Source organism: Apteryx rowi, unplaced genomic scaffold, assembly GCF_003343035.1.
Source record: "Apteryx rowi isolate R43461 unplaced genomic scaffold, aptRow1 scaffold_495, whole genome shotgun sequence".
NCBI classification, from domain to species: domain Eukaryota; kingdom Metazoa; phylum Chordata; class Aves; order Apterygiformes; family Apterygidae; genus Apteryx; species Apteryx rowi.
The window spans coordinates 308,454-332,727 of NW_020450755.1; the positions used below are offsets into that span (position 1 = coordinate 308,454).

The following is a 24,274-nucleotide window of genomic DNA, read 5'->3' on the forward strand; positions in this document are numbered from 1 at the left end:
CCCCGACAGGGCCTGAGGTGTCTCGACGCCCCAGGGGGGGGCGGTGGCGGCTCGGCTGCCTGCGGTGGGCACCCGAGGTGCCGTGCTGCTCCGGGGGGAAACGGCGGGGCCCCGGGGGCGGCCGTTGGGCTGACAGAACTGACCTGTGTCTACGCTCCCTTCAGTACTAAGTACTGGTCCTGACAGCTGCTCCCTGTAGCAGGTTTCTGTGCTGCTYTCCCAGACCTCTGCGTGCATAAGCAGCTGTGAAGGGACAAAACAGCATCTGTCCTGAAAGCTTACCCCTTTTTCCTACAAAATCATCTACTCATCCAAGTCTTTGCCCTCATCAACCATGATCAAGAGACACCATGCTAAGATATAAAAAGCTGAAAGCTGCCTCTTTTCAGACAGCCTGTTGCTTTTTGGGGCTGTGTTTCTGAAATGAATAAGGATTGTGTGGTAGGCCATGTGATATAATGTGAGCATTTTATGCTGGAATTTGTTAGTCTCAAGGTCTATAAGGGTGAGGCTGAGGCGAGGGGGGGAAGGAGGGGGAAACATGGTGAGATCAGAGGTGTCCACAAAATGTTTTGTCCTATTGTCCTGAAAGTGAACAGAATTTTTTAAAAAACAGTTAATGCCATGGCCTGCACTTGGGATTCCTTATCTTTGCCTCCACTTAGAAGAGCAGATGATTCAGTAGGAAAGAAAGTTCCTTATATTTCTTTTCAGGGCAATTTTCATTAAATACTTTCTGGCTGTATGTGACACCTTAAATTCTAACAGACTGCCCTTAATGATTTTTTTTTTAAGTAGTGAAAGATTGAAATGGAGCGGTTACGAGAGGGTTTTGTTTTGCCTGCTGTTTTGGCAAACCTATGTAACACTGCTGTTACCCAAATCCAACAACTACTCATTTAACATAAGCACTGCATACAACAGTGAAAATACTGATGGTTAAAATTCAGCATGTGTATAATGATTTGTAAATCTTGTCTTGGTTTGTAAACTTAATAGGATTTTTAATACCGTATATATTAGAATCTATTGCATATACTAGAATCGTCTTTTCAATGCCTCTTTAGGAGGAAGGGACAATAGTTTCGGCTGATGGCTGTTCCAAGAAAGGTGGCTGCTTTCCGTCTGCCTCCTCTGCCAACTATTGGAGAGATTATTAAACTCTTCCGTCTGCAAGCACAGAAACAACTTTCCCAGAACTTTCTACTGGATTTGCGATTGACAGGTGAGATATTTTATTTTATGTATTTTTAGCTACTATAAAACATGTTTCCTGGTTTTCTTCAGAACTCAGATTGTGGCTGAGGTTATTACATTTGCATGATGACATCTGTCAAACTCACAATGGCTCAGTGGTAAACTTCTTCTGAAGATTTGATTCTGTGATTTCTATAATAAATAGTTTCAGGTTAGTAATTGGTTTTACTTGCAAATTCCAAGGAAATGTGTTCCTTTAGAGAGTAAATGATGTAATTTTTAGGTAGAAACCATATTCCTGTATTAAAAGTTGAGTTACTGATTGAAAATGCAAAAATCCAAGTCTTAGTAATACTATTATCATTCAGGCACTGTCATAATTTGTAGGTTTGATTCAAAAGTGAAAGTTTTTTTTTTCAAATTTTTGTGTATCATAAAAAGTACTGTAACTCATTGCGTATTTTAATTTACTGTATACTGTGATTAGGAAGGTCATGTGTCTCAGATTACTGGGAACGTTGTAGCTTTTTAAGCCAGTTGCATTGTTCTGGTCCATTCAGTTGTCTCTAGCTTCGTCTCAGCAATGGGTGGCAAAGATGGCAATGTCCTCCTATCTGTGGTGGGGTTCTTAATTTTTCTAGGGGTGGCTGGGCTTTGCACTAGCAAATGCAGTGTAGCTCCATGTATCTGACAATTTGACTACGCTTGAAAATTAGGTTTGATAAAGTTTTAGGGTGTGAACATAAAACTCAGTTCCAGTTCCTGAATAACCATTCTGTTACCCTGGAATGAAAATGCCTGCATGCATTCAGCACAACTTTACACGCAAACAAGTCTTCAGATATCTCTGTTTTTTATTGCATACTTGAGAACCTTGTGATGTGAGCAGCATAATTTCCCTCAGCCTCCCTCTCTATGCTTCTTAAGGATCTCTTTGTTTCATTAGCTGTTTTCTTTTCATCCTTACTTCCTTTCCTTTTTTTCCTTCTTAGCTGTTATCTCTTCCAGTGTTTTAATATTATATTCTTACCTTTTTGTACAGGTATTCCTTCCTCATCTTTTAACTGCCCCAGTTTGTATAATTACCAGTTGTCTCAATTCCAACTCTTACCTTTACTCTAGCTCTTCCCTCATAAAATTGCTCTTTGCATGTTGTAATCTTGGTAGTGTTTCACTGCATCCTTTTTCCTTCTTCAGTTTCCTTGAAATGGGTTTACTGTAATGAAATATCTTTAAAGTAGTGAGACTTTGGTATGATGAATACCAGTATGTACTTAAAGGAGCAGAATAGTGCTGCTGGTTTACAGATGAAAAATAATACTCTCTTTATGTGATTCTGTAATTAGGGACATTGTATATTAAAGGCCTTAAACTGAAAATAGTCCTTTTTAAACAGTTGAGCATATGGATGAAACAAATCTGAATTCTGTGCAGTCTAGCATGCATGTGATCTTTTAACTGGAATGTGTCATTGTTTGTGTCTATTCTGAGATAAGCACACTTGTATTTTGACAATAAACAATGAGTTTATCTTAGTGATCTGAATTCTCTGGAAAATAAAGTCTTAGTATGTTTTTTTTGTGTCTTACAGATAAGATAGTGAGACAAGCTGGCGAACTGAAAAATGCCCATGTTTGTGAAGTGGGCCCTGGGCCAGGAGGGATTACCAGGTCTATCCTCAATGCTGATGTTGCACAACTCCTTTTAGTTGAAAAAGATGCTCGATTTATTCCAGGATTGCAGGTATCAGCCAGAGAGTAATTTGCATAAATGTATCTACAACATGGAAGAAGAACACTTAAGAACATTTAAAGATTCCAAGTGTCTTGTTTTGATCTGAACATTTGAAAATAGCTTTACAAGTTCTATCTGAAGTGCTAATATTTCCTAGATTTCTTCCTGATGTTCAGATACTTTGCTTAGCTTTGATTGGAAGGAGCATAATAATCTATCTGATTATGTTTGTTTGGATGCTTTGCCCATTAGTTGGAAGAATCTGATTAATTCCAGCTCGTATGGAAAAAATTAAAACAGGGATTTAAATTAATTAGATATCAGATATCTTCTATCTGATTAGGTTCTTTGTCTGACATGGTGATGACATTTCCATATTTCCGATCACTTTATTTTACAGTATTTTCTTCAATGTAGAAAAAAAACAGAAAAGCAGCTGATCTCTTTGGCATATCTGTTTCTTCAGAAGCATCAGTACTAGGTAGTCTGAATTTGGTGATTATGAGTGTTTTGTGCACCATTCTTGTGTTTCTTTGGCTAAAATCAGCAATCATTTGCTTGAAAAAGGATATATGTAGTATGACAATTAAATGCTCCTGCTTTTTTTATATGCCTTTTCATTCAAACAACCATTAAGTCTCTTTAGGACCTGATCCTGCAGCTAAATTAAAGCAAAGGCCTATCTGGTTTCTGCTGGTTGAGATGCTTCAGGTGCTTTATGTGCAGATTAAGTAGTAGTTGATATCCTTTGATGTCCTTTGCTCTTACTTTTTCATTCTAAACCTAATGATTATTCTTTAAAGTTTGTAACATTTTGCATGTATGTCTCCAGTTAATACAGTTCAATGAAGATTAATATCCAGATATAGCACAATAAAATAAGTATTTACTTTACATTTTCCAAAAACATGGTAAAACTATTGCTTCTTTCTTTTAAAGTCAGTATAAGTTCACAACTCACTGTGACATTTTGCAAATACTGTCCACTTGTATTGTTATTAAACTTTCACATTTATGGAACTTGGCCTTCTAAATCTAGCAACAAAAAGAGAGTCCAAAATCTATTTAGATTTGACTCTTCTCATAGGGCTCTACAACCTCAGATCATAGCAGTTCAAAGGGCTTTCCTTATATTGCAGATTAATCCCCTGTGTCTTCTGTAGTGAATCAGCAGTGAATAGCCAGTTCACTTGAGAACATCAAGTGAACACCATATCTTTGCATGACAGTAACAATGTAAGATGTTAATGAAACTGCTTATATTCTTAAAAACGAATATGCATATAACTATATCTTAGTAGGGTTAGCTGTTGATAATTTACAGTACACCGTTTATACCTTTTTTTCCTTCAGTTTTTTAATTTTCTTGAGTGTTAGCAAATTTGCATTTATTGTTTTCTACTTTAAGATCTCATTTGGGATTGGAGAGAAATTGAGATGAAATGATACTGACTTTAGTTAAAAGAATTTTTTAGGTGCTTAGAAAACTTTTCTGGGCTACCAAAATACAGCTACTAAAGCAGAGTTTTCTGAATAAAAGCATAATTTTCAGGCTCTGTAATCAGCCTTTGGTCTGTAATCCACTTTACTATTCAGCTGAATTAAGTTAGTCACTATTTTTCATTAGCAACTTCCTCACAGTAGAAATGAATATGCCTTGGTGAGGTTATTGAATATAAATATATTACAATTCAGTAACAGTGGATGTGAATGAACAAGTAATATATTGCCTCTATTACTATTAAATTTGGTTTAAGATCCCCCCCCCAATAACATGATACATAAGAGAATGAATCTTTCTTTTGTGATAATGTGGGTCATAATGCCTCTTTTTCTAGTTTTCCATTAAAAGCTCTATCAAAAACGCTCATAAAAGGGCTGAGATTTGAGTAGCAGAAAATGTCAGAGATTAAAATAACAACTGGAGACTGTTACTCAAAAGTTTCTTTTGGGATATTTATAAAATCACTGACATATATCATTCAGCATTTTTCACTGGCTGTTTTTTGGGCTGTGATCTCTATCACCAAGCTGAAGCTTAGTTCCTCTTTACTGCAAAACTGAAGTACAGTGAAGAACATAAGTGCACAGAATAGCACTTAAGCCGAGAGTCTGTCTATTCTGTCTCACTTAAAAAAAAAAAAAAGAGAGAGAGGGAGAGAGACCTCTCTGTATCATGCACCCTAATAACTGTTAGGCTGGATAGATTTATGAGGAGAGAAAGGGCACTCTCAGCAAGGAGTGGATTGAATATAGAATTCTCCCAGGAAGGCCATTTCATTCTTTGTAACATACCTTCTGTGTGTTCTTTACGCCCTTTCAGTTGCCTGTGAAGAGCAAGAGCATCTGCATAATAGAAAATCACTTGGCCCTTACTTCACAATGTGCTTGGTGCACAAGAGCTCCTGTAACGATGTTAGCTGAATTCATTTGTCTTAACATTGAGAAAGTTTCAGTGGGTTTCTCAATCTTTGGTTCAAGTTAGCAGTTTACTACTGTGGTTTCCTGTTGACAAATTAAATGCAGTTCTCAATTATGTTAAGTGTGACAATAAAAAAAACCCCAGACACTCTTGACTTAGAAACCATTATTAAAAAACAATAGCATGTCAGGTAATAGCCCATATTTGTGTAGGCAGCTGTCTGCTTCCTCTTATGCTGTTTTCTAACTTTATTGATCTTACGTTATCTTTCATCCTATTACACATTTATAGCAACTTCAAAGAAAAATTTGACAAATAAAGGCAGGTTAGTGAATTTATATGCAATATAATTACTAGTGCAGTGCTGAAAAATCTGTTTAATGGTTTGTAGTTGAGGTTAGATTTCTTTTTCTAGTTGGAAATAATTGTATTTAAAACATGCAGGAACACTTAGTTTTTAGWTAAGTTTTTTTTTGTACTTCCTACACAGAATTTAACTCATTTAAGGTTAAAAAAACCCCCAAATTCTACAGCTGTAAATAGTAAGCCTTTGCAGAATCACACCTTCAAATTTTCATTTTTAGTATTCACTTTTTGAAGGTAAATACTTACTAATAGTGCACTCAGTTTTAACTGCTATTGTGCTTTTTCATATACTGAAGATAAATATACAGGATATATAGTAATGGTTTCATTCTTGCTGTTGCTGAAGCTGGAAATGAATGTGTTCAATATTTAACATGAACTACACCTGATTCTGCTTGATTGCCTACAAACAGATGCTATCTGAAGCAGCTCCGGGAAAAGTGCACATTGTTCATGGAGATATTCTTACATATAAGATGGAGAAAGCTTTTCCAAAGCACTTAAAAAAGAACTGGGAGGATGGTTAGTATTTGATTGTGGTTTATTTATTGTTTCATTTTTAAGGTTTCTGAGTTAAAGTTTGGCAATATAGCTGGAATTCACTCTATCAGTGCAGATGTTACTCTCTTACTGGTACATTTTGAAGGTAAGAAGAGAGAAGGCAGCTAATCTTCTCTTCTGTCCTTGTATATCAGAAGGAAACAATTAGAGAATCATCTTCTAAGCCAAAAATACGGAATTTGCGTCACACTCACCTTAGTCAAAATTACAGAAGAACTTTGCAGTTGTTAACCTTAGGGTGTCCTCACTGTACAATAATGACTCTTGCAAAGTAGAAAAGTAGAACAAACAGTATACTTTCTTCCCAGCTTCTTCCTCTTTTGGAATAAGCCAAAAGCCAATCTGTTGTCGTTCCACTGAAGAAACTTCTATAAAAACTTTTGAAACTTGAAGGAACTTTGTCCTCAAAAAATTAGTTTTCTTATTTCTTTGGCTTCAGCTGGATATCTTTGGCAAATATAGAATATAATTGGAGGCTTTTTTCAAACCCGGGGTTCTCTTGGGACTTGATTTTGCCTCCCTTTTGGAACATGTAACTGTATTAGATAAATCGGAGACGACCTCCCAGGCACCTTTGCCAAATTTCTTAATTTAAGGTTAGAGCCAGTCTGTGCAGTGCTAGAAGAACAGTAAACTGCTTTCTGACTTAGGACATAAAAGACAATGCCACATTATCTTCACCTTGAAAAATTCCATGATGTATTTGCCTCGTTGCATTGGTAAGTGCTTCACAAAACAAAGCTATGAACAAATGTGTATATGAAGATGAAGTGCAGTTTAAAAAAACTAGTTAGCACTAACTAGTTAGAGGTAGTTAGAGCTAACTAGTTAGAGGTAAGATATACTTTAGCTATATTACTGCCATATGAAAATCTGAAAGTCTAGTGGATTTCAGAAGGATACTTATCCATCTGATATTTGTGAAATATCACAAATATCCTAGAAGTATCACAGATAGCCTACACAGTAAATAAGGCGTGACAGAAAACCAACTTGAAATTGGTATCATTTATCATTCATATTATTAACCACTGTAGTATATAAGAAACAATGATAGACTTTCTTTCTGTCCCCTTTTATTGTACTTCTGATTAGAGATAAGGATCCCCACTGATGAAATGCTCAGTTATTGAGCAATATGTATAACTTCCGTTAGCTAACAGGCAGTCTTGTGCTTCCTATTAGACTTTTTGTTTTCAGAGGATTCTTGTACAGAGGCAGAACTGTGTCCAGTTGGAGSAAGGTAATTATTTGGGAGTTATGAACAGTCAGTAAAATGAACCTGGAATAAAAGTATTGGACAGAATGATAAATTTGGATATTTCCTCTGTACTTAATAGTCGTAGTGTAAAATCATGGAAATGCTGTTGGCTAAATTATGTATTTCTGCTGTTCTGGAATAGCTCAGCTGAAATCAGTGGATTTATTCTAATATAACTGAAATCCAAACCTAAACACTTTTTGTCCAACTGATTACCTTGAACAGTAACACTGTTTTGTCAGTATTGTTAGTAAGATGACTGTAAGACAAGTATAAATGGAAATGTATAAATTTCGTGTGGTACAGTAAAAATTGTTTTCATATTTTAAGTCGAGGTTGATATGCACATGTCTTTTTTTATACACTGTTTCATAGCAAAATCTTATTCAAAACTTTTGACAGCTGTTTTTCCGTCCACCAAATGTTAACAGAGCCACCAGATATACATATTATTGGAAATCTGCCCTTCAGTGTTTCAACTCCTCTAATCATCAAATGGCTTGAAAATGTTTCCAGTAGGGATGGACCTTTTATTTATGGCAGAACACAGATGACGTTGACTTTTCAGAAGGAAGTTGCGGAGGTAAGATATTACTTTTTACTCAAATTTTAAAGGTGATAAATTGAACAAAGCTTTGTTCACATGCAACATTTTGCTTATAATTTAAAAGTGCAAAACTCATCTTAGTTGACTTTAGAAAGAGAGGAAAGTGCTGGTTTAGTTTTTAGTTTGTGTATTGGTCTGTGGCTGTAAATCATGAAGTTGAACTTTAATTAACTGCTCAGTGCCTTTCCCAGCACACAAAATTATTTTTAAAAACTTCTTTTATAGGGATGTATTTCATTAAGGTGCTAAGGTGCTTAATATGTTCTTTTCTGAAGTTTGACTGCCTCAACATGAATAGAATCCACAGCACTCTTCTGTCTTAAACTGTTTTCCTTCTCTCTCTGTCATTCATACACCATTTTGTCAGTGTTTTTCCTTACCTTTCAGTCATCTCAAGAATTACACAAATAGTTATTTCCTTTGCCCTCTGAGAGACAGAGAGAGATTTTATATCAATTGATATTAGGATGGATTACTCCAAAATGCTTTCAGACTTAACAGCTTATTTCTGTTGGCTTCTTATCTGCATTCCATTCTCTATTTAGAAAATAAGAAATAAGGACTGGCACAACAGTTTGAGAACTTAATTTCTATCTAATTAGTCCAGTATTCAGAAATGTTTGGTTTTCTATGTGTGATCTAAATGTATATGCTGTTTTAATTTTAATCTTTCAAAATAACAAGTCTAAAAGGAAAATGTTACTTTTTTTTACAGTATGTAAATTAACAGTAATTATGTATGCAAGTGGCATGTTTGTTGTTATTTTGGGGTCTTAGAAAAACATTCTGTGCTGTCATTACTCTGACCTTGCAATCAAGGTTCAAGGTAAGTGGTGAAGTGGTTCCAGTAGGTGGCTCTAGAGAACATCAGGGACAAACATTTAGTATGCAGTAAACCAGATTTCTTTAATCAGTTCTGAGTTCACATGGTTTCTGGCATTAAAAAATCCATTTCTGCTTTCCAGAATGATTTCAGGCCATTTGAGATTATACTACACTGCAAAGTATGGCAAATGGACTATGATAAAAAATGAAAAGTGAGGATGGAAAAATTTTTAGGATGCAAAGTTTTCGGATGGCAGTGGAAAAAACTGGCATAGCATTGAGAATGTAAATGCACTCTGTACTTTATATAGCTGTAACCAGATGCATATGCCATTGGTGACGTGCAGATTATAGTGCTTCTGTACCCAACATAGCTCAAATGAGATGCAAAATACCATGCACCTTAAATTCCTTGTACTTAAAATGTTGAGAAGTGAAAAACATTAGGAAATTGAATGATACACTCAGGTTCATGTAATGAATCAGTGTTAACTCTGGTTGAGTTTACATTCTGGGACTTCTTGATTCTTGCTCTTACGTTTGTTTAAACATGAAGCTTCCACTGAAGGCCAAAATTGTTCATTGTGCATGGTTTGCATTTCCATAATTGATTTGACATCATGATACATTCATTTTGGAGAGAAGCTGCCTTTCGCTTGAGACTGTTTTGTCTTATGATTAGGAGAAGGAATGAGAATCAAAATCTGTGTCTTTTGTCTGGATCTGTGTAGTAGCTTAAGTGAACCGTTGTGATTTGGCATATTACAGACATATTCAGTACCTGTAAATAAAGAACAGTTTAATATTTAATTCAGATAGTAAGTTACATAAAATTTCAGTACCAGTTTAGATATCTGTGGATTTATATCTTTTAAAGGAAAATTTCTTATATTCAAAAGCTCAGTAACATTACTGGACTTTTCTAAACTAAGAGTCTAAGTACTAAAGAAAATCTTGGAGTGTCTGGCATAAGCTCAGTGGAAGGGGAACATCTTGTTGTGGAATGGAGCCATTTGCGTTATAATTAGCTAAGATAACTTGATGTTAACAATAAGAAGAAAAAAACAGGCTTTGTTTGCAGTCAGGCTTGTTTTAGCTGGTATAACAAGTGGAAAATTTCTTTGCATTTCTTGCTGATGGCACTTTTCTGTTTCTCTGTTTCCTAGTAACACAACTGTTCAGCATGAATTATGTCAGTTTAGACCTATTGCTACTGACCTCTCTGTTCTGACATGATTTGATTAAATTGATTAAAACTGTTGATGAAAACTAGCAGTTATGTTATCATATACTGAATTCTGAGGCCTATTAAGGAGGCTAAGGCCAGATATCTACAGTAATATAAGCAACACTGTTAAGTGTTGGGCAGATCATTTTGTCTCCTTAGTTCTATTTTGTAAAGTGAGCATGGATTTTGTGGAAAAAAACCTCAAATCTGCCACCTGGGAGCAGTACCTCCTGAGCCACTTCCATTAAAATGAGTCAGTTTAAATAGAAGATCCATTGCCAGGCTCTCTAATTTTGTTGAGTAAAGCAGGGTAAATAGCAGCTCACCTAAACTGCTCTGCCAACATGATCTGCAGGCTGGGAGGTGGAGTGATAGACTGTTAGATGTGAGATAGAGGGCGGTAGCCTCTTCCATTGGCACAGCTGGTACATTTCTACCTGCTTTGATGTCTGGGAGACAGGCATGTTAGAAGAACGAGAGCAACAATACTTAACCATTTTGTATTTAATGCTGCTGTCTATTTAGAACACTGGATAAAACATGTTAATAAAGTAGAAAAATTCAGATTTTTTTGAGCAACAAAAGGAAGAAAAAATACCATTATGTTTTCCTAACTAATATAGGTTAAATATAAATACTTAAGTTCTAAAAAAAACCCTGCTGTTTGGCAGAAACTGGCTTGTATACTAGAGTGTGTTTAATATTCCTTTATATGGTCAGCTTTGATAGTCTAATTGTTCATGTAGGTTAATTTCTATGGCAGATTTTGCAGACTTGATACCATATGGACTTTTTAATATGTATTTATGAAAAACAAAGTAATACGATATAGCTTACTGAAGAATGAACCAAATACTCTGGTGTTAATGAGATAGTCATTGAGAGCAGTTGATAGTGAGCAGGCTTGAAAGAGATGTTTAGTATCACCTTGAGTAAATTCCAGGTCAGGCTTCAGAATCTTTGCTTTCTTTATGCCTTGGTAAAATATTAATGTTAGACATGAAAATCTTGTCCAGTTAGGTGAACTCTAGGCTTGGGTAGTGTAGTGCAGTTTCAGATGCTATCCATACTTTAAAGATAAGAACAAAGAAAATTTTGAGAAGGGAAGGGGGAAAAAAAAAACCATACAAAAATTGCTTAGGTTACAAAAGTACATTTTCAGCTCCTTTGTGGGTCATGGTGTTTGAAGATGTTACTGCCCAGAGGTGGATCTTGTTAAGTTACTCCTGTAGCTGAGGTGAAGGAACTGACCACCTGAAACTTGTTAGCTCGTTTTCATGGAAGGTGAGACTGGCTTGTTTAAATTGGCAATGGAAGGATTACAAACCCTGTCATTATGTCTGTCTTATTTCCATTTCAGGAAAATGAAACATTGCATTGCATTGAGATTAAGGAAGTGCATATGTGATTGCATTGTTAGACTTTCCAGTCTTGTTTTTTCCAAGAGTAGTAACCATGGCTGCTGGATTTTTAATGGGTTTCCTCTGAAGCAATATTTAAGGTAGTTTTAAATGCTGCTGTAGGCAAAAAAGAATCATTGAACTTTCTTTCTGAAATGACATTGAAAAATATTTTATTTGCTCTGTGCTAATACTTAAACTGCCTTTCAGGGGAGTTCTTAAAAAAAAGAAAAGAAAAACTTTAACAGTAGGTTTAATTCCTTTTTCAGGCATAGTTTTAATACTTATGGCAGCATTTCATGAGCGTTTCATGAGGTAGTGGTAAATAAGAACAGGAATCTTCAAAATTCTATTTCTGTTTAGTTAATGTAATGTTTTCTAGCATTTGAGGATTGTTTTACTTAGGGCTTTTTATGTTTAGAACTTGTTTGTGTTAGCAAAACATACAGAACGTATTTCTTGCCAGATCGTGAAAGTGTGGAAACCTTCTATGTCTTGACTACTTCTTTACATGCTTTCACATTAATGTGATAAATTTTTGGAGTCTCCTTGCTTCACAGACCCTGCTGGATTTTGACAGACAACTGCTGCTTAGTATACTTCGGCAGATTGCTGTTACTGTCTGCTGCATCCTTTGAAGCAGTTCCTTCCCGGTTAGTAAAAGGGAATCTGTATCTCAGCTGTCCTAGCTCACCATCCAGCATACTAGGTTAAAGCTCCAGTATGGTTAGATCTGTCCTAAGAAGCCATGTTTGAAGTGGAGACGCTAAAGTCTGTGAAGGTGATCTCTCCAACCACCACTACTGTAGGGGCAGAATTCTTAACAAAAAAGAATAACAAACTGCTGAAGGGCTGAGACATCTCTGGATTCCTACAGCTGTTTGCTCAGTGACTAAATCAGAGCCCCAATCGACTGAATCAGCTTCGCATCAACTGTCCTGTTTATCTGACTTACTAAGGGAAGTTTTACTTGTTTCTTACATTTACTTCTCCTTCACTCAATGTGATTTTTAAACTTAATAATTTATTATGTGACTTAAAGCAACATCTCATTACCAACTCCTCTGCAGCCAGCTTCCAAGAGTGTGGGACTATTTTGTTAGCTACTAGACTAATATATATGATTTTTGATAACCTTCATGAGAAATTTCTTGTGATATTCCAAGAATTACTAAGTTGAACTTTAAGTGTTAAACGCTCTGTATTGGTAGGTATTCTTAAATTATGTAAAGTAGATACAACTTCCTTACACTTGTAGTAGGCATAGATCAGTTTATAATGGAGAAATTTTGTGAAGTATCTGATTTTTGAGTTTGTGGAGTTCCATTTGATCTTGGAAGAGACTTGATACAGTGCAAAGAAAAGATGTAATAATACTGTCAACCATTGCAATGTTTGACTTGAATCCTGCAATCAGAAGTGTTTTAGTCTTCTCTTGTGTCCATAGAAAATTATTTTGACTTTCACAAAGTTCTACAGAAGTTCAAGTAGCTACTTTTCATGCGCATTGGACTGCGGGACAGAGGTATATTAATGTGATAATGAAATACTATTTTGTGGGGAAAAAAGAATTCTAGATGGATGGGGCATAAAGATTGGTTTAATTGTTCCTTTTTTTTTTTTTTTTTTTTTTTTTTTTAATTTGTCTTTACCTTAGATTATACTGAAAATCCAACTTTAATATAATTGCCTCTTGGTCAGTTTAGTTTCGCTGATTTGCATGTTTTGATTCTTCCATAGAGGCTCACAGCTAAGACAGGAGGTAAGCAACGTAGCAGACTGTCCATCATGTCTCAGCATCTCTGCACTGTTGAAAACTGTTTCATAATTCCAGGTCAAGCCTTTGTTCCACAGCCAGAGGTAAGTATTCGTATGTTTCTTTGATTTATGTTAACTTTTCCATCAGGCAGTAGATTACTGTAGATTTATCTGGTGAAGAAACTACCAGCATGATAGGATATTATTTGTGTAAAAAGGAATGGTGATGATGAGAGGTGTCAAATGTGTTTAATTCCCTTTAAGACCTTTGGAATCAGAAACCAAAAGTGCTCAGTACTATGCAGAATCAAGTTGAAGAGCAGTATGGCTCTGGTCTTGGAAGAAAGAAATTTCTGAAATAGAGGAGGAGATCAGAACTGAAGAATAAAACTGTGTGGTGCACTGGGAAACATAACCAAGGAAAGTTTGAGAAGCTTGTAACTGTTTGAAAAGGGGAGAAATAGGAGGATTAAAAAACAAAAGGCATCCACTGAATCTGAAAATGCAAAAAACAAAGCTAACGAAAGAAATTTTAAAACAGCATTAATCTGTGGAATTTTGTGTCACAAACTGTCTCAGCCAAAACTTTAGTCTCCTGAGTGCCACTGAAAAAGTATTGGTAATGATATTGAGATATTTTGTCAAAGTGGATCATAATTTATCATGCTTTGGAGCGTAGATCAATGATTAGCTGAAAAAGTCGGGAGGCGCATTCCCTTATACACAGCTTCTATTTTAAGCTGTGTTATTTTTCAGAGGAATCTGATAGTAGTCATGTCAGATGAGGGTTAGTGAGCTCCAGGTTTATTATTTTAGTTTGAGAGTACTGTTGTATATTTTCTTTTCCTCTCTTCTGTGACTGAAGTATGTGTTAGGCTTACTGAGTTTGCATGAGTGAATCTTGATTTATAACTTACACTATGATGATATCAAATACAGTTTTAGTGCTTCAAAAATTGGTGAGTTCTACTATTTCTGATCAATTTCTCTTTTAAAAGTCCATAACAATTCAGTTGTGATCAGTACATCCACATATAGTATAGAATGAAACAAAAGTTATAATGTTAGTTTCTCCTTGTAACATTTTTCTCCAGCAAGATATATAATGTAAGGTCATTCTTACTTAGTTTTGTATTAATGATAAACAATGACAGTCGCATTTTGTTTCAGAAAGCAGGCCTCTTTGGGAGAATGCCATTAAAGTTGTTGAAGAGCACTAACAATATGCCATAGAAATGTTTTTTTCTGAACAGGCTAATAATCAAGAGTTATTTTAAGTGTCTGATGTTGTAGATGAATAGATGTCTATAGTGAGAGAGTAGAAGGAAGTATGCTTTGTCCCCCACAGAGCAGTAGTTAGAGTGTGATACATAGTTCAGTCTGATCAACTCCCAGTTGCATTGCTGCCACTGAGTAACTTTCAGAAAGGGTGTTTAACGCCTTAGCAGTGTTTTCTGTATGTAACAGTGTTAGATCAAATTGATGCAGTGCTTGAGGCAGTTGAAGAAATCAGTATTGTTAAAACTTTCCAAACTATTCAAACAGTTAATGCTTCCTGGTGTCAATAAGAAACATGTTTTACTATTTTGCCACTTCATACTTTTCAGATAATCCACTTCTGAGGGCTGTACTTTGAAATCAAGCCTTTTTAAAGCAGCAAGTTACATTACTTAAAGAAAAGCTTTCTAAATGTATTTGAGTAACTATAGTATCCACATCACAATCTCTAGATAGAATGGCTGTAAGTAAATACTTCAGATGTCATTGTCCTTTCTCTCATGACTATTTTGGGATATTGGAAATTGACTTGTCATATTAGTAAGTTTTGAGAGAAACATTATACAAATTGGCAATACTCAGTGATATAGTTTGTTCAGTACAGAAAAAATGAATTCCTTCAACTGTAGATTGTTTTTTGTAAAGTGTTGAGTAGATAAGCAATACTTATTAATACTGCTGTAATAACTGGAAGTTACCAGAAGATACCAGACAAGAAGATTTACTAGTTGGGGAAGGCTGTAGTGTAGAGAATAATGGTGTTGAATCTGCAACAGTAGCAATTGGATGTGTTTCTTCTAAAACAGCAGCCTAACAAATTGAAATATAAAAAAATAGGAAGAGAAAACAAAATATTTCTCATTTTTCCCTGGATTATTCATGGCACTCATCTGTTGCTTGTTGTTTTTCTCTGCGTTGCCCTGTCAAACATTATTTGTCCTATTACTTCCTGGAAAGAGCATATGCGATGGATCTGATTTTCAGTAAGGAACACAGTTGGGTGTTGCTGTTCATTATCTCCGTGCTTCTAGGTGGAGAGATGTGGTATACCTGTAAAAAAGGTGTATTTGGTTCAAGAAGATGCTTTTATTTTTGGATTATGAGCATTTGGCTTTTACCTTCAAGTCTATCAGCAGGACTAATCTACTTGGATATTTCTGGGGGGGGAGGTTTGGATTTAATGACAGGACAGTGTTGCTAGGATTGTAGCATCTTTGGGAAGTTTTCTGTTTTACAGTTTGCATTTATAAACAGTTTGGGAAATATGCCTAGAAAATTTGATGGTAACTTTTGGAAGATGCTGATAAATAAAAGCTTTTCATTTGTGGTCTTTGTCAAAGATCTCTTAATTTACCAAGTCTGTAATCTTTAAATTTCACCCTATTCATTTTTAGCATATTTAACTCCCTCCTATTTGCTATAGCAGTTTGTCACCTACATCTCACTCCCTATTTAAGACAGTAACCACCTTTTCTCCCTCCTGTCTGTTCTTGAGTGAGTAGAGGAGAGCAGTCTCTTTGCTATCTTCTTATCTACAATGACTTTTTTATTAACAGCCATTACAATTATAAGAATCAAGAACGAATAAATCAAACTGCATTTTGGACAGAAATCTCTATTTTTTTTTTTGTAAAAAGGTGACTGACTCTAAATGAGGTTTGTTTGCCCTGAATGCACATGAAAATCCACCATTCTGTTTCAGAAATGTAACTTGCTGCTTCTACAAGTTCCTCTTAAACTGGTTGGTTCAGTTCTTCAAGAAATCCTTCATCTTTATTACAGTCTGTCCCTTGGTCTCTTCACTCCAGGCTTATCTCCTGGGAACTTCTGGAAAATCATTTCCTCTCCCTTATCACTGTGAATTTTAAAGCCTTTATCAGGGTATAGTCTGATGAGGACTTAAAATATTGTTTGTACTTTTGAAGAAGTTACTGTTCAAACATGGTAAACTATTATTCATGATTGCAGTCTGCTGTGGAAAAAAAAAATGGCCTTGCTTATTTTTTGCTTTGCATTTTTGGGGATGTTTTTTGCTCTCTCTCATAGCTAATTTCCAGAAACAACTTCTGGAAGTCCTCTCACTATTAAATATGTGAAATAGTGTTCAGTAGTACCAATATTCCAATTTTGTCTTGCTTTTTCTAAATATTGGATGCAATTTGAGAATATGGTAGTGCTAGTGCAGTCAAAAGTCTTCTGCAGACTAGGTCTCAAAATTAGTAAGCTATAACTGATATTCCTGCTTTCCTGTACCAAGAAGGCCTTAGTTGCCTCAGAGCACCTGTCCCATAGAGTCCTGATAAATGTCTTAGTATATGGAAATCCTGTAATCAGTTGGTGATCAGTTGAATAAAGACTTCTCAAAAAAGACAATAAGGTTAAAGGCAAGAATGTATTTATTTAATATATTTCTTTGAGTTAAAACCAGTACTGACTATATTGCAAAAGCAGAAAGTACAGGCGACTCCAACAGACCTGGCACCTGTTTCACTATATTTTGTTTCCTTCAGACTGCTGTTGTAGATTTATCTTCTGTGTTGTCCCTGTTTGTTTTAGCAGTAGACTAACATGTGGCTTTAGATACTACAATTGCAGATAGAACCTCTCCTTTCTTGGAAGGCTATTGCAGTGTGTTGTGAATGAAATAGCTCAATGCTCAGGTTTTATTTCATAGGTATATAAAAAACTTCAGGTACTTCTGTATATAGTTTTAGCAATAAAAATTTGAGCTATGTGTGTAACTGATGAAGACTTCATTTTTGCTTGTAATATGAAATTACTGCCTTTTTCCTATGCCTTCATATTAAAACTTTTTTGGTTCTTGTTTTATAAATGTCAGTTTTAATTCACATTAGTAATGATAACAGCTTAGTGTTATGTCAGACCCCTTACTAAGGGCTGACAGGCATGCTTTTGGGAATGAGTAGTTTACTTCATTTGCCCAAGAAATGAAAATTATTTCAACAGTACCTATAAAGGTTGAGATGTAATAAGCTTTTGGTTATGGAATGGAATGGTGCTGTACACCATTGTGTCTAAACAAATAAAATTTGGGGTTTTGCTCATAATTAAGTCTCTGCATTACTGAATAACTGCTGATCAAGTATTAGGAATAGTACAAAACAAGCTCCTTGATGAATAGATAGGAATTCAAAATGATTACCTAATAACAGTAATACAAGCAAGATGAAGTTCCATTCAGAGCTTATGGATATTAGAACAAAGACTCTTTGCATTATTGGGTGTAAAATAAGTTTCACTTTCTCAAATGCTATAATAGAAGATTTTAATTTTTCCAACAGCTCTTTTATGCTAACTGTATATTTAAAATTATGGCTGCTTTGTAGTATATTGGTGAACTTAAGGTAATAAGGTAATAACTCTGGGAACTAAGAGTTGTATGTGAATAAGCAAAATAAATAGCAGTTGCTTTTATTGTAAGAATTTTCCAGTGTTGTCATATTCCTAAATTTAAAGGCCTGTGTCCTTTCCATTTCCATGCTAGCAAATTAACATGAATTTGATTCTCATTTAGGGAAGCATTTAGATAAGACATCCTCTGTCATGACCCCGTAAGAAACAAATTCTGTATTCTGAAAGAGAAGGTTAAAGGATCCAAGATTGTTAATCAAATTAAGGGAGTTAACAAAATACATTTAAATGAAGAAGCTGTCTCTTTATCACCATTTATATTACAGTTTACCATAATAGAATATGTAGCAGTGGGCCTGAATCAGAGCCTACTGAAATAATTAATAGGAGCTATAAAGTTCTTCTAGAAGGCTAAAAATGTACAAGACTGGGTAAATGGTAGGTGTAGTATTTTGGCTCTTAAAAGCTACTTTGAGTAAGTGTAAGCCAGAACACTTCCAGATTTTTTTTGTATGTAGTTACTTAGTTTGTATCCTGTGTGTTACAGTTTGCAGGTGTTTTCTTAATCATGATGACATTTCTATTCTTATGTTGCTCTTCAAAGATAACATTCGTTGTGTAATGGTAGATTCGTAGCAATTGGAGAATGCCCAATAGATGTTTCTTTAACAATTAAAAGTGAAACCCACAGCAGGTGGCAGTTTGGGGCAAAAGAGTCATTTTTGGCAATATCTGAATGGTAGTGTTAATTCTTCAGCCTGATATGCAGATGCAAAATACAATTAAGAGAGGTTTTTTGTTTGTTTGTTTTTTGTTTTTTTAGAAAGAAATCTAGTTGCCAAGGCAGTTGAGAACTGAAAATGAAAGGCACATGTGTCTGTTACTTAAAAACCAATGAATTGAGCTTCTTGGACAGCAAGTGTTTTTTTTTTTTTTCTTTTTTTACTTGCATCTCAAAATAAAGAATAAAAAGTAAATTATATCATCACACATTATACATTACTAGTAGTCTGATTTGCTAAATAGGTAGCAGTATATTTTTAAGCATCTTTGCTCTAACAAGCCAGCAGTTTAATTGTACTGAGAGTTATGGTTTAAAATGATTCCTTTTTCTCCAGTAAATTTTACTTGGAAAGCCAAAAAGAACCAGGTTTGCAAAAATCATCAGAAAAAGTACTCTTGCAACAGACTTAAGCTTTGTTTCCTACCTCATTCTTTTTGCTGGTGTCATTAAATATAAAAATACCCTGCTAAAACAAAATTGCAGCCTTGACATAAGAAAAAATGTGTTATTTTGATAAATTCTTTAAAATAAGCAGACTGTACTTAGCACAAAAAAGCCTCAACTGGTAGAAATAACTATATTTACACGTAGTCCTTCAGGTTGTAACCTGCATTGTTTTCTTGCTGTGTGGATGGGAAATGTTGCTGTTTTGTAGAGTAAATCCACGGTCCTTGCTGCTTTTTAAAACAGGAAGTGCAGAAGATCACACCTGCAATAAGCAGAAACCCTGCTGAAATGAATCCTATATAAATAGCTCCTCCAGGTTCGTGTTTACTGCTCTCTGGAATGGTTGCGTCCAGAAAATTTGAAATTATTTCTCTTGTGTACCAAGAAGTTGGTACTAATCCAAAGATTCCTGAAAGAATGAAGCAGACTCCTCCAGCAAAACAAGTGTGGTTTTTGCTGTCAGTGTCCCCTCCCAACTTTGTGCATTTCATTCCAACTGTAGTGATGCAAATCCCGAAGGCTGATAGGATACAAGACAGTACCATGGTGGTCCGTGCAGCCTGGATGTAGACAGGCAGAGAGAGAACGGAATATTTCAGGGTACAGCTAAACGTCCCGGTGCTGTACCATGTGCAGTCCATCCAAAGTCCTTGCATCTGCGTTATAGCTGTTATGATATTTGAACCAACATCTGCATTTACCTTCCAGTTAGGTAGGAGAGTGGCTGTGATGTCTCCAAAAATGCCAAACAAAGCTAGAATAAAAGCAAAGAACTGCAGACCTGCTGATGCCATGAAGATTATTTGCTGTCACCTTTTGTCTGCTTGTTTCTCTCTTGCAAATGCGTGCAACTGGTTGGTAGCTTCGCAGCCAAGGCTGTAGCTGTCTGTGTGATAGGGAGAAGTAGGGGGGAGGAGAAGGATGGGGGGGAAGAAAAAGGAATCAGCAAACAAAAGAGCTTGCATATAAAATTAGAGCTATCTGAATGAATATCTGAACGTGACCCTGCAGCAGATGAGAGCAGCCGAGCAGCTTTACAGAAGGTACTTGAACATAAATGATGACAAATGGACAGTGTTTTAGAATTGATTGTAAGAAGGAGCTGCCCTTTCATACACGATTGCAAGCCATCAAGCATAACTTGTTTTGCTGGAGTTGTGTTCAGTAGTAATATGCAGATCGCTGGCTTACTAGGCAAAAATACATTGCAAGTGGAACATTAAAAACTTAAATTTAGAAGCCATTGTGGAAAAATACTGTGATGGAAAAATATATGTTACTCATAAAATACCTCACCTTAAGCATATAATAGATGGTTGCAGTCTGTTCCTGTTGACTATTTTTATAACTATGAACATTGATAGTACTATCTTTTGTTTAAAGTATGGTTAAAAGTAACCCTTTTATTTCAGCTGTTGAAACATTATCTGCTCTTCTCTCTAATAACTGTCCCCAAATTTAATGCTTTTGAGAGAGAGAGAGAATGAGATGGTATTTAGGTTTTGCAGTATTCTCACAATAAAGTGGCCGCATATGTAACTGTGTTTTCTAAATTAACATTTTATTTTGAGAAATGTGATTCTCAGTCCTTGACTTAGAGCAACAGTCTTGAGCAAGAGTCTCTTACAAGAGTGAATAAAATATACTTTTCTCTCTCACATAAAATATCTATTTTAATACTGATAAGGAACAGCTCTGCTGTGTTAACTCCCTTTCTTTTTTTAATTGGTCACTTCCCTGCCTGAAATCACTGGCAAATTTGCCACATAGTGTTACTTTTAAAATTCATTCTGAAACTATATTCTACTATTCTTACATGAAGGGTCAAATTACGTTTGACAAGAACATGTAAGTACTATGATAAAATGACTGTGCACCTGGGAAGACAGAACTATTGTTGTTACATCAGTTGAGGCTTTGGGATAACAGATGAAGTAAAATGGTTTGAAACCTGTGTGACTAGCATAAGCTAACGGTGTCCTGCATTTAGAGTTGGGGTGTACAGTTGGCAGGTTGTATTTTTTCAGCTTGATAGAGAAAGGGAAGTCCTTTGTTTGGAATATGATTTCTAAGACCTGCTGTTTTAACTGATTTTTGACTTTTTCTGTTGTGTAAATATGAACAATAGTATTAAAATGGTCTTTAGTATTAGAACTTTTTGGAAAAGTTGAAATAAGTGGAACACAAAATCTCTGTAGTGTTGCACTTATTTCACTTTGTTATATATAAGATGACCATGTTTTGATGAATGTTTTCTTTCTAAGCAAGAAATTTCTGTATCAAGTAATCCTCTAGTTTTGTAGAGTAGGATTAGCAATAAACTAGAATTTATATACTGTACTTAGTCCAGGTAATTATTCAAAGATGTGCTATTTCTGTCGAGCATACATATTTTAATAAGGCTTACAATTAAGGTTAGAATGTTAACAGCTACTCAGTTTTAAAATACTATCTCAAAGACCTACCTATTTCAAGATGCCTTCAATGTTTGAACTGTGAAGAGTTGCTTTGACAAATGCGTATTATTTGCTGTATCAGGCCCCCGGGAAAGATGGCTTAGCTTCCTTTTGCAGAAGGAACTGACATGACTAGATAGCTCAAAACTCTCATTCAGAAGCATAGTCTGAATCAGCTGATTAGTATCTTGAGTTAGCTGTTTTTACTGCTTCCTTTTTTAAAATTTCATCATATTCAAACATGCAAACACCAACCCAAAGCACTGTGAACAGTAGTCATACATTATAATTAATGGGGTGAACTAAATCAAAGGCATGATAAATTCAAGTATAAGCACTGTACACTGTAATAAAAAAAATACAGTTATTTTACATTCCTCTGTGTAGCACTTACTGCTGGATGTGAGGTCTAAGATGTTTTCTTCACTGTAGATGCCCTGGAAAAATATAATTTCTCTTGAATAGAACTATCCCTTCTCATATAAAACTGCATTGGCATGTATTAACAAAAATTTCTCGTAGTGTTGTTTTTTCTCTCTTCTCTCAGAGTGTTGTTTTTTTCCTCTCCTAAGTGCAATGCTGCTGCTTGTTCCCTCTCTTCATTCCATCTACCGGAAAATAAAGGATTACTTTGTTTAATGAGTTTTGTTTGACAAACACTTAGTAAGGGAAAGCAAAGAGATTATAGAGGAAAAACACATGGAAACCATTAGTCCTAAATATATAATGATACATAGATTCTAGCTAGGAGTGGCTGCTGCTAACGAGCTCTCTTGGTTGCCCCTGACCAGAGGGAGTTGGGGCCTTTGATCCTGGTGGCCCTTGATTAGGGCGAGTCAAGCACCCTGGGAGTCAGTGCTAGGGAGAGGCCTATATAAGAGCCAGGCCCAGAGTGCAGTTCCCAGAGGCAGTGAACAGGCACAGCAGTTTGTGCAGCAGTGTTTGGGCTCTGACTAGAACTTGAGGATCTTGCTGGAAGTTGTGGGCTTTCTGAGGACCCCCGAGGAACTAGAAGGTGATTGCTGTGAACAGGAAAGGGGAAGCTAGGCAAGGACAACTGCAGGAGGCCTTGACTTCTCCTGGGAAAAGCTCTAGCTAGGAGTGGCTGCTGCTAACAAGCTCTCTTGATTGCCCCTGACCAGAGGGAGCTGGGGCCTTTGATCCTGGTGGCCCTTGATTAGGGCGAGTCAAGCATCCTGGGAGTCAGTGCTAGGGAGAGGCTTATATAAGAGCCAGGCCCAGAGCGTGGCTCCCAGAGGCAGTGAACAGATGCAGCAGTTTGTGCAGCAGGGTGCATGAAGGTACCTTCATTTCTGATCCCTGTGGTGTACATTTCCTCAAGTATGGTCGTGACATGCTGCAGAGCACATTTTGTAGTGGCTGTTGGAGTTGCTGTGTCAGAAGCTTGGACCCAGACAGACCCTCTGACAGTAGATGCAGCCCTACAGGTCTCAGGCTGCAGGGAGTGCTTGGGGCCTCTCTGGGAGGCCTGGGCTGGCAGCCAGCTCTCCTGCAGGAGGTGTGCTGCTGTTGATGAGCTGTGTTGTCAGGTAAGGGAGTTACAGGAGGAGGTCAGTAGGCTGCGCAGCATCTGAGAAGATGAGCAAGAGATAGGGTATTCTTGGAGACTGTATAGCTCCAGGAGTCCCAACCCCCCACAGCAGTGGAGTTGCCGGAGGACTCTGTGCYGTGTGAAACGGTACATCATAACACCATAGAAGAAGGCTGGAAACTGGTCACTGCTTGTGGGAGGAGAAAGGCTCCTACTCCTCCCGAAGACTTGCAGCTGAAGAACAGGTTTAGTGCCCTCCAGGATGAGGAGGAGATGGGCATAGCTGCAAGGGAAGTAACTGGGACAACACACCCTGTGCCTTGCCGGAACGCCCGGAAGAAGCAGCGGGTGATCGTTGTGGGTGACTCCCTGCTGTGGGGGATGGAGGCATCTATCTGCCGACCTGACCTCATGTCTAGAGGGGTTTGTGGCCTGCCAGGGGCTCACATGTGAGAGATGTCATGGAAAGACTGACAAGGCTTGTCCATGCTTCGGACCTCTGCTGCTCTTCCATGTGGGTGCTAATGACACCAAGGGCAAACTGGAGACCATCAAGCAGGATTTCAGAGCTGTGGGGATGGTGGTCAAGGGTCTGGGAGCCCAGGTCATCTTCTCCTCAATCCTGCCAGTGAGGAGGATGGATGAGAGGAGGAGGAGACGGACTTTCCAAGTTAACAGCTGGCTGCGCCGCTGGTGTTGGCAACAGGGTTTTGGTTTCTACGACCATGGGACCCTGTTTGAAGATTGACAACTGTTGGGGAGAGATGGGATCCGCCTCACTAAGCGGGGCACATGTGTCTTTGCCAGCAGGTTGGCCAACCTGGTAAGGAGGGCTTTAAACTAGGAAAGACGGGGGAAGGGGAGAGTTATAGTGCCAGGGTAGTTGGCAAAAGACAGCTCAAGTTGGGATGCCTCCAGCAGGTGAATGCAGCCAGGGAAGTGCGCATGGGATGTGACTATGGAGGATCCTCTTGTATCCCTCCTGGGAAACCTGCATGCTCGATCACCTCTCTGAAATGCCTGTAC

At 36.9% G+C, this 24,274-nt stretch overlaps 2 protein-coding genes across 5 annotated transcripts in view; one reads left to right on the top strand and one right to left on the bottom strand.

Moving 5' to 3' along the window:
• TFB1M (transcription factor B1, mitochondrial) overlaps positions 1-24,274 on the top strand; it is a 41,171-nt gene that overhangs the window by 463 nt on the left and 16,434 nt on the right. For 2 of the 4 annotated variants that reach the window (XM_026079222.1, XM_026079221.1), the window contains exons 2-6: positions 1,068-1,225; positions 2,789-2,940; positions 6,133-6,241; positions 7,973-8,124; positions 13,342-13,461. In XM_026079222.1, the coding sequence (XP_025935007.1) occupies positions 1,093-1,225; positions 2,789-2,940; positions 6,133-6,241; positions 7,973-8,124; positions 13,342-13,461 (666 nt within the window). In that variant the 5' untranslated portion in view covers positions 1,068-1,092. Of the gene's footprint in view, positions 1-144; positions 461-1,067; positions 1,226-2,788; positions 2,941-6,132; positions 6,242-7,972; positions 8,125-13,341; positions 13,462-24,274 lie in introns of those variants that run through there. The other 2 variants (XM_026079223.1, XM_026079224.1) reach the window with 2 other exon arrangements.
• CLDN20 (claudin 20) lies at positions 18,840-22,314 on the bottom strand. Its single transcript, XM_026079225.1, has one exon. It carries the CDS (start codon positions 20,032-20,034, stop codon positions 19,375-19,377), a length of 660 nt encoding a protein of 219 aa, XP_025935010.1. The 5' UTR covers positions 20,035-22,314; the 3' UTR covers positions 18,840-19,374.

What these genes read in the sequence shown, in the direction of transcription:
- CLDN20 (XM_026079225.1), bottom strand. Translation starts at nt 20,034, where the DNA reads ATGGCATCAGCAGGTCTGCAGTTCTTTGCTTTTATTCTAGCTTTGTTT.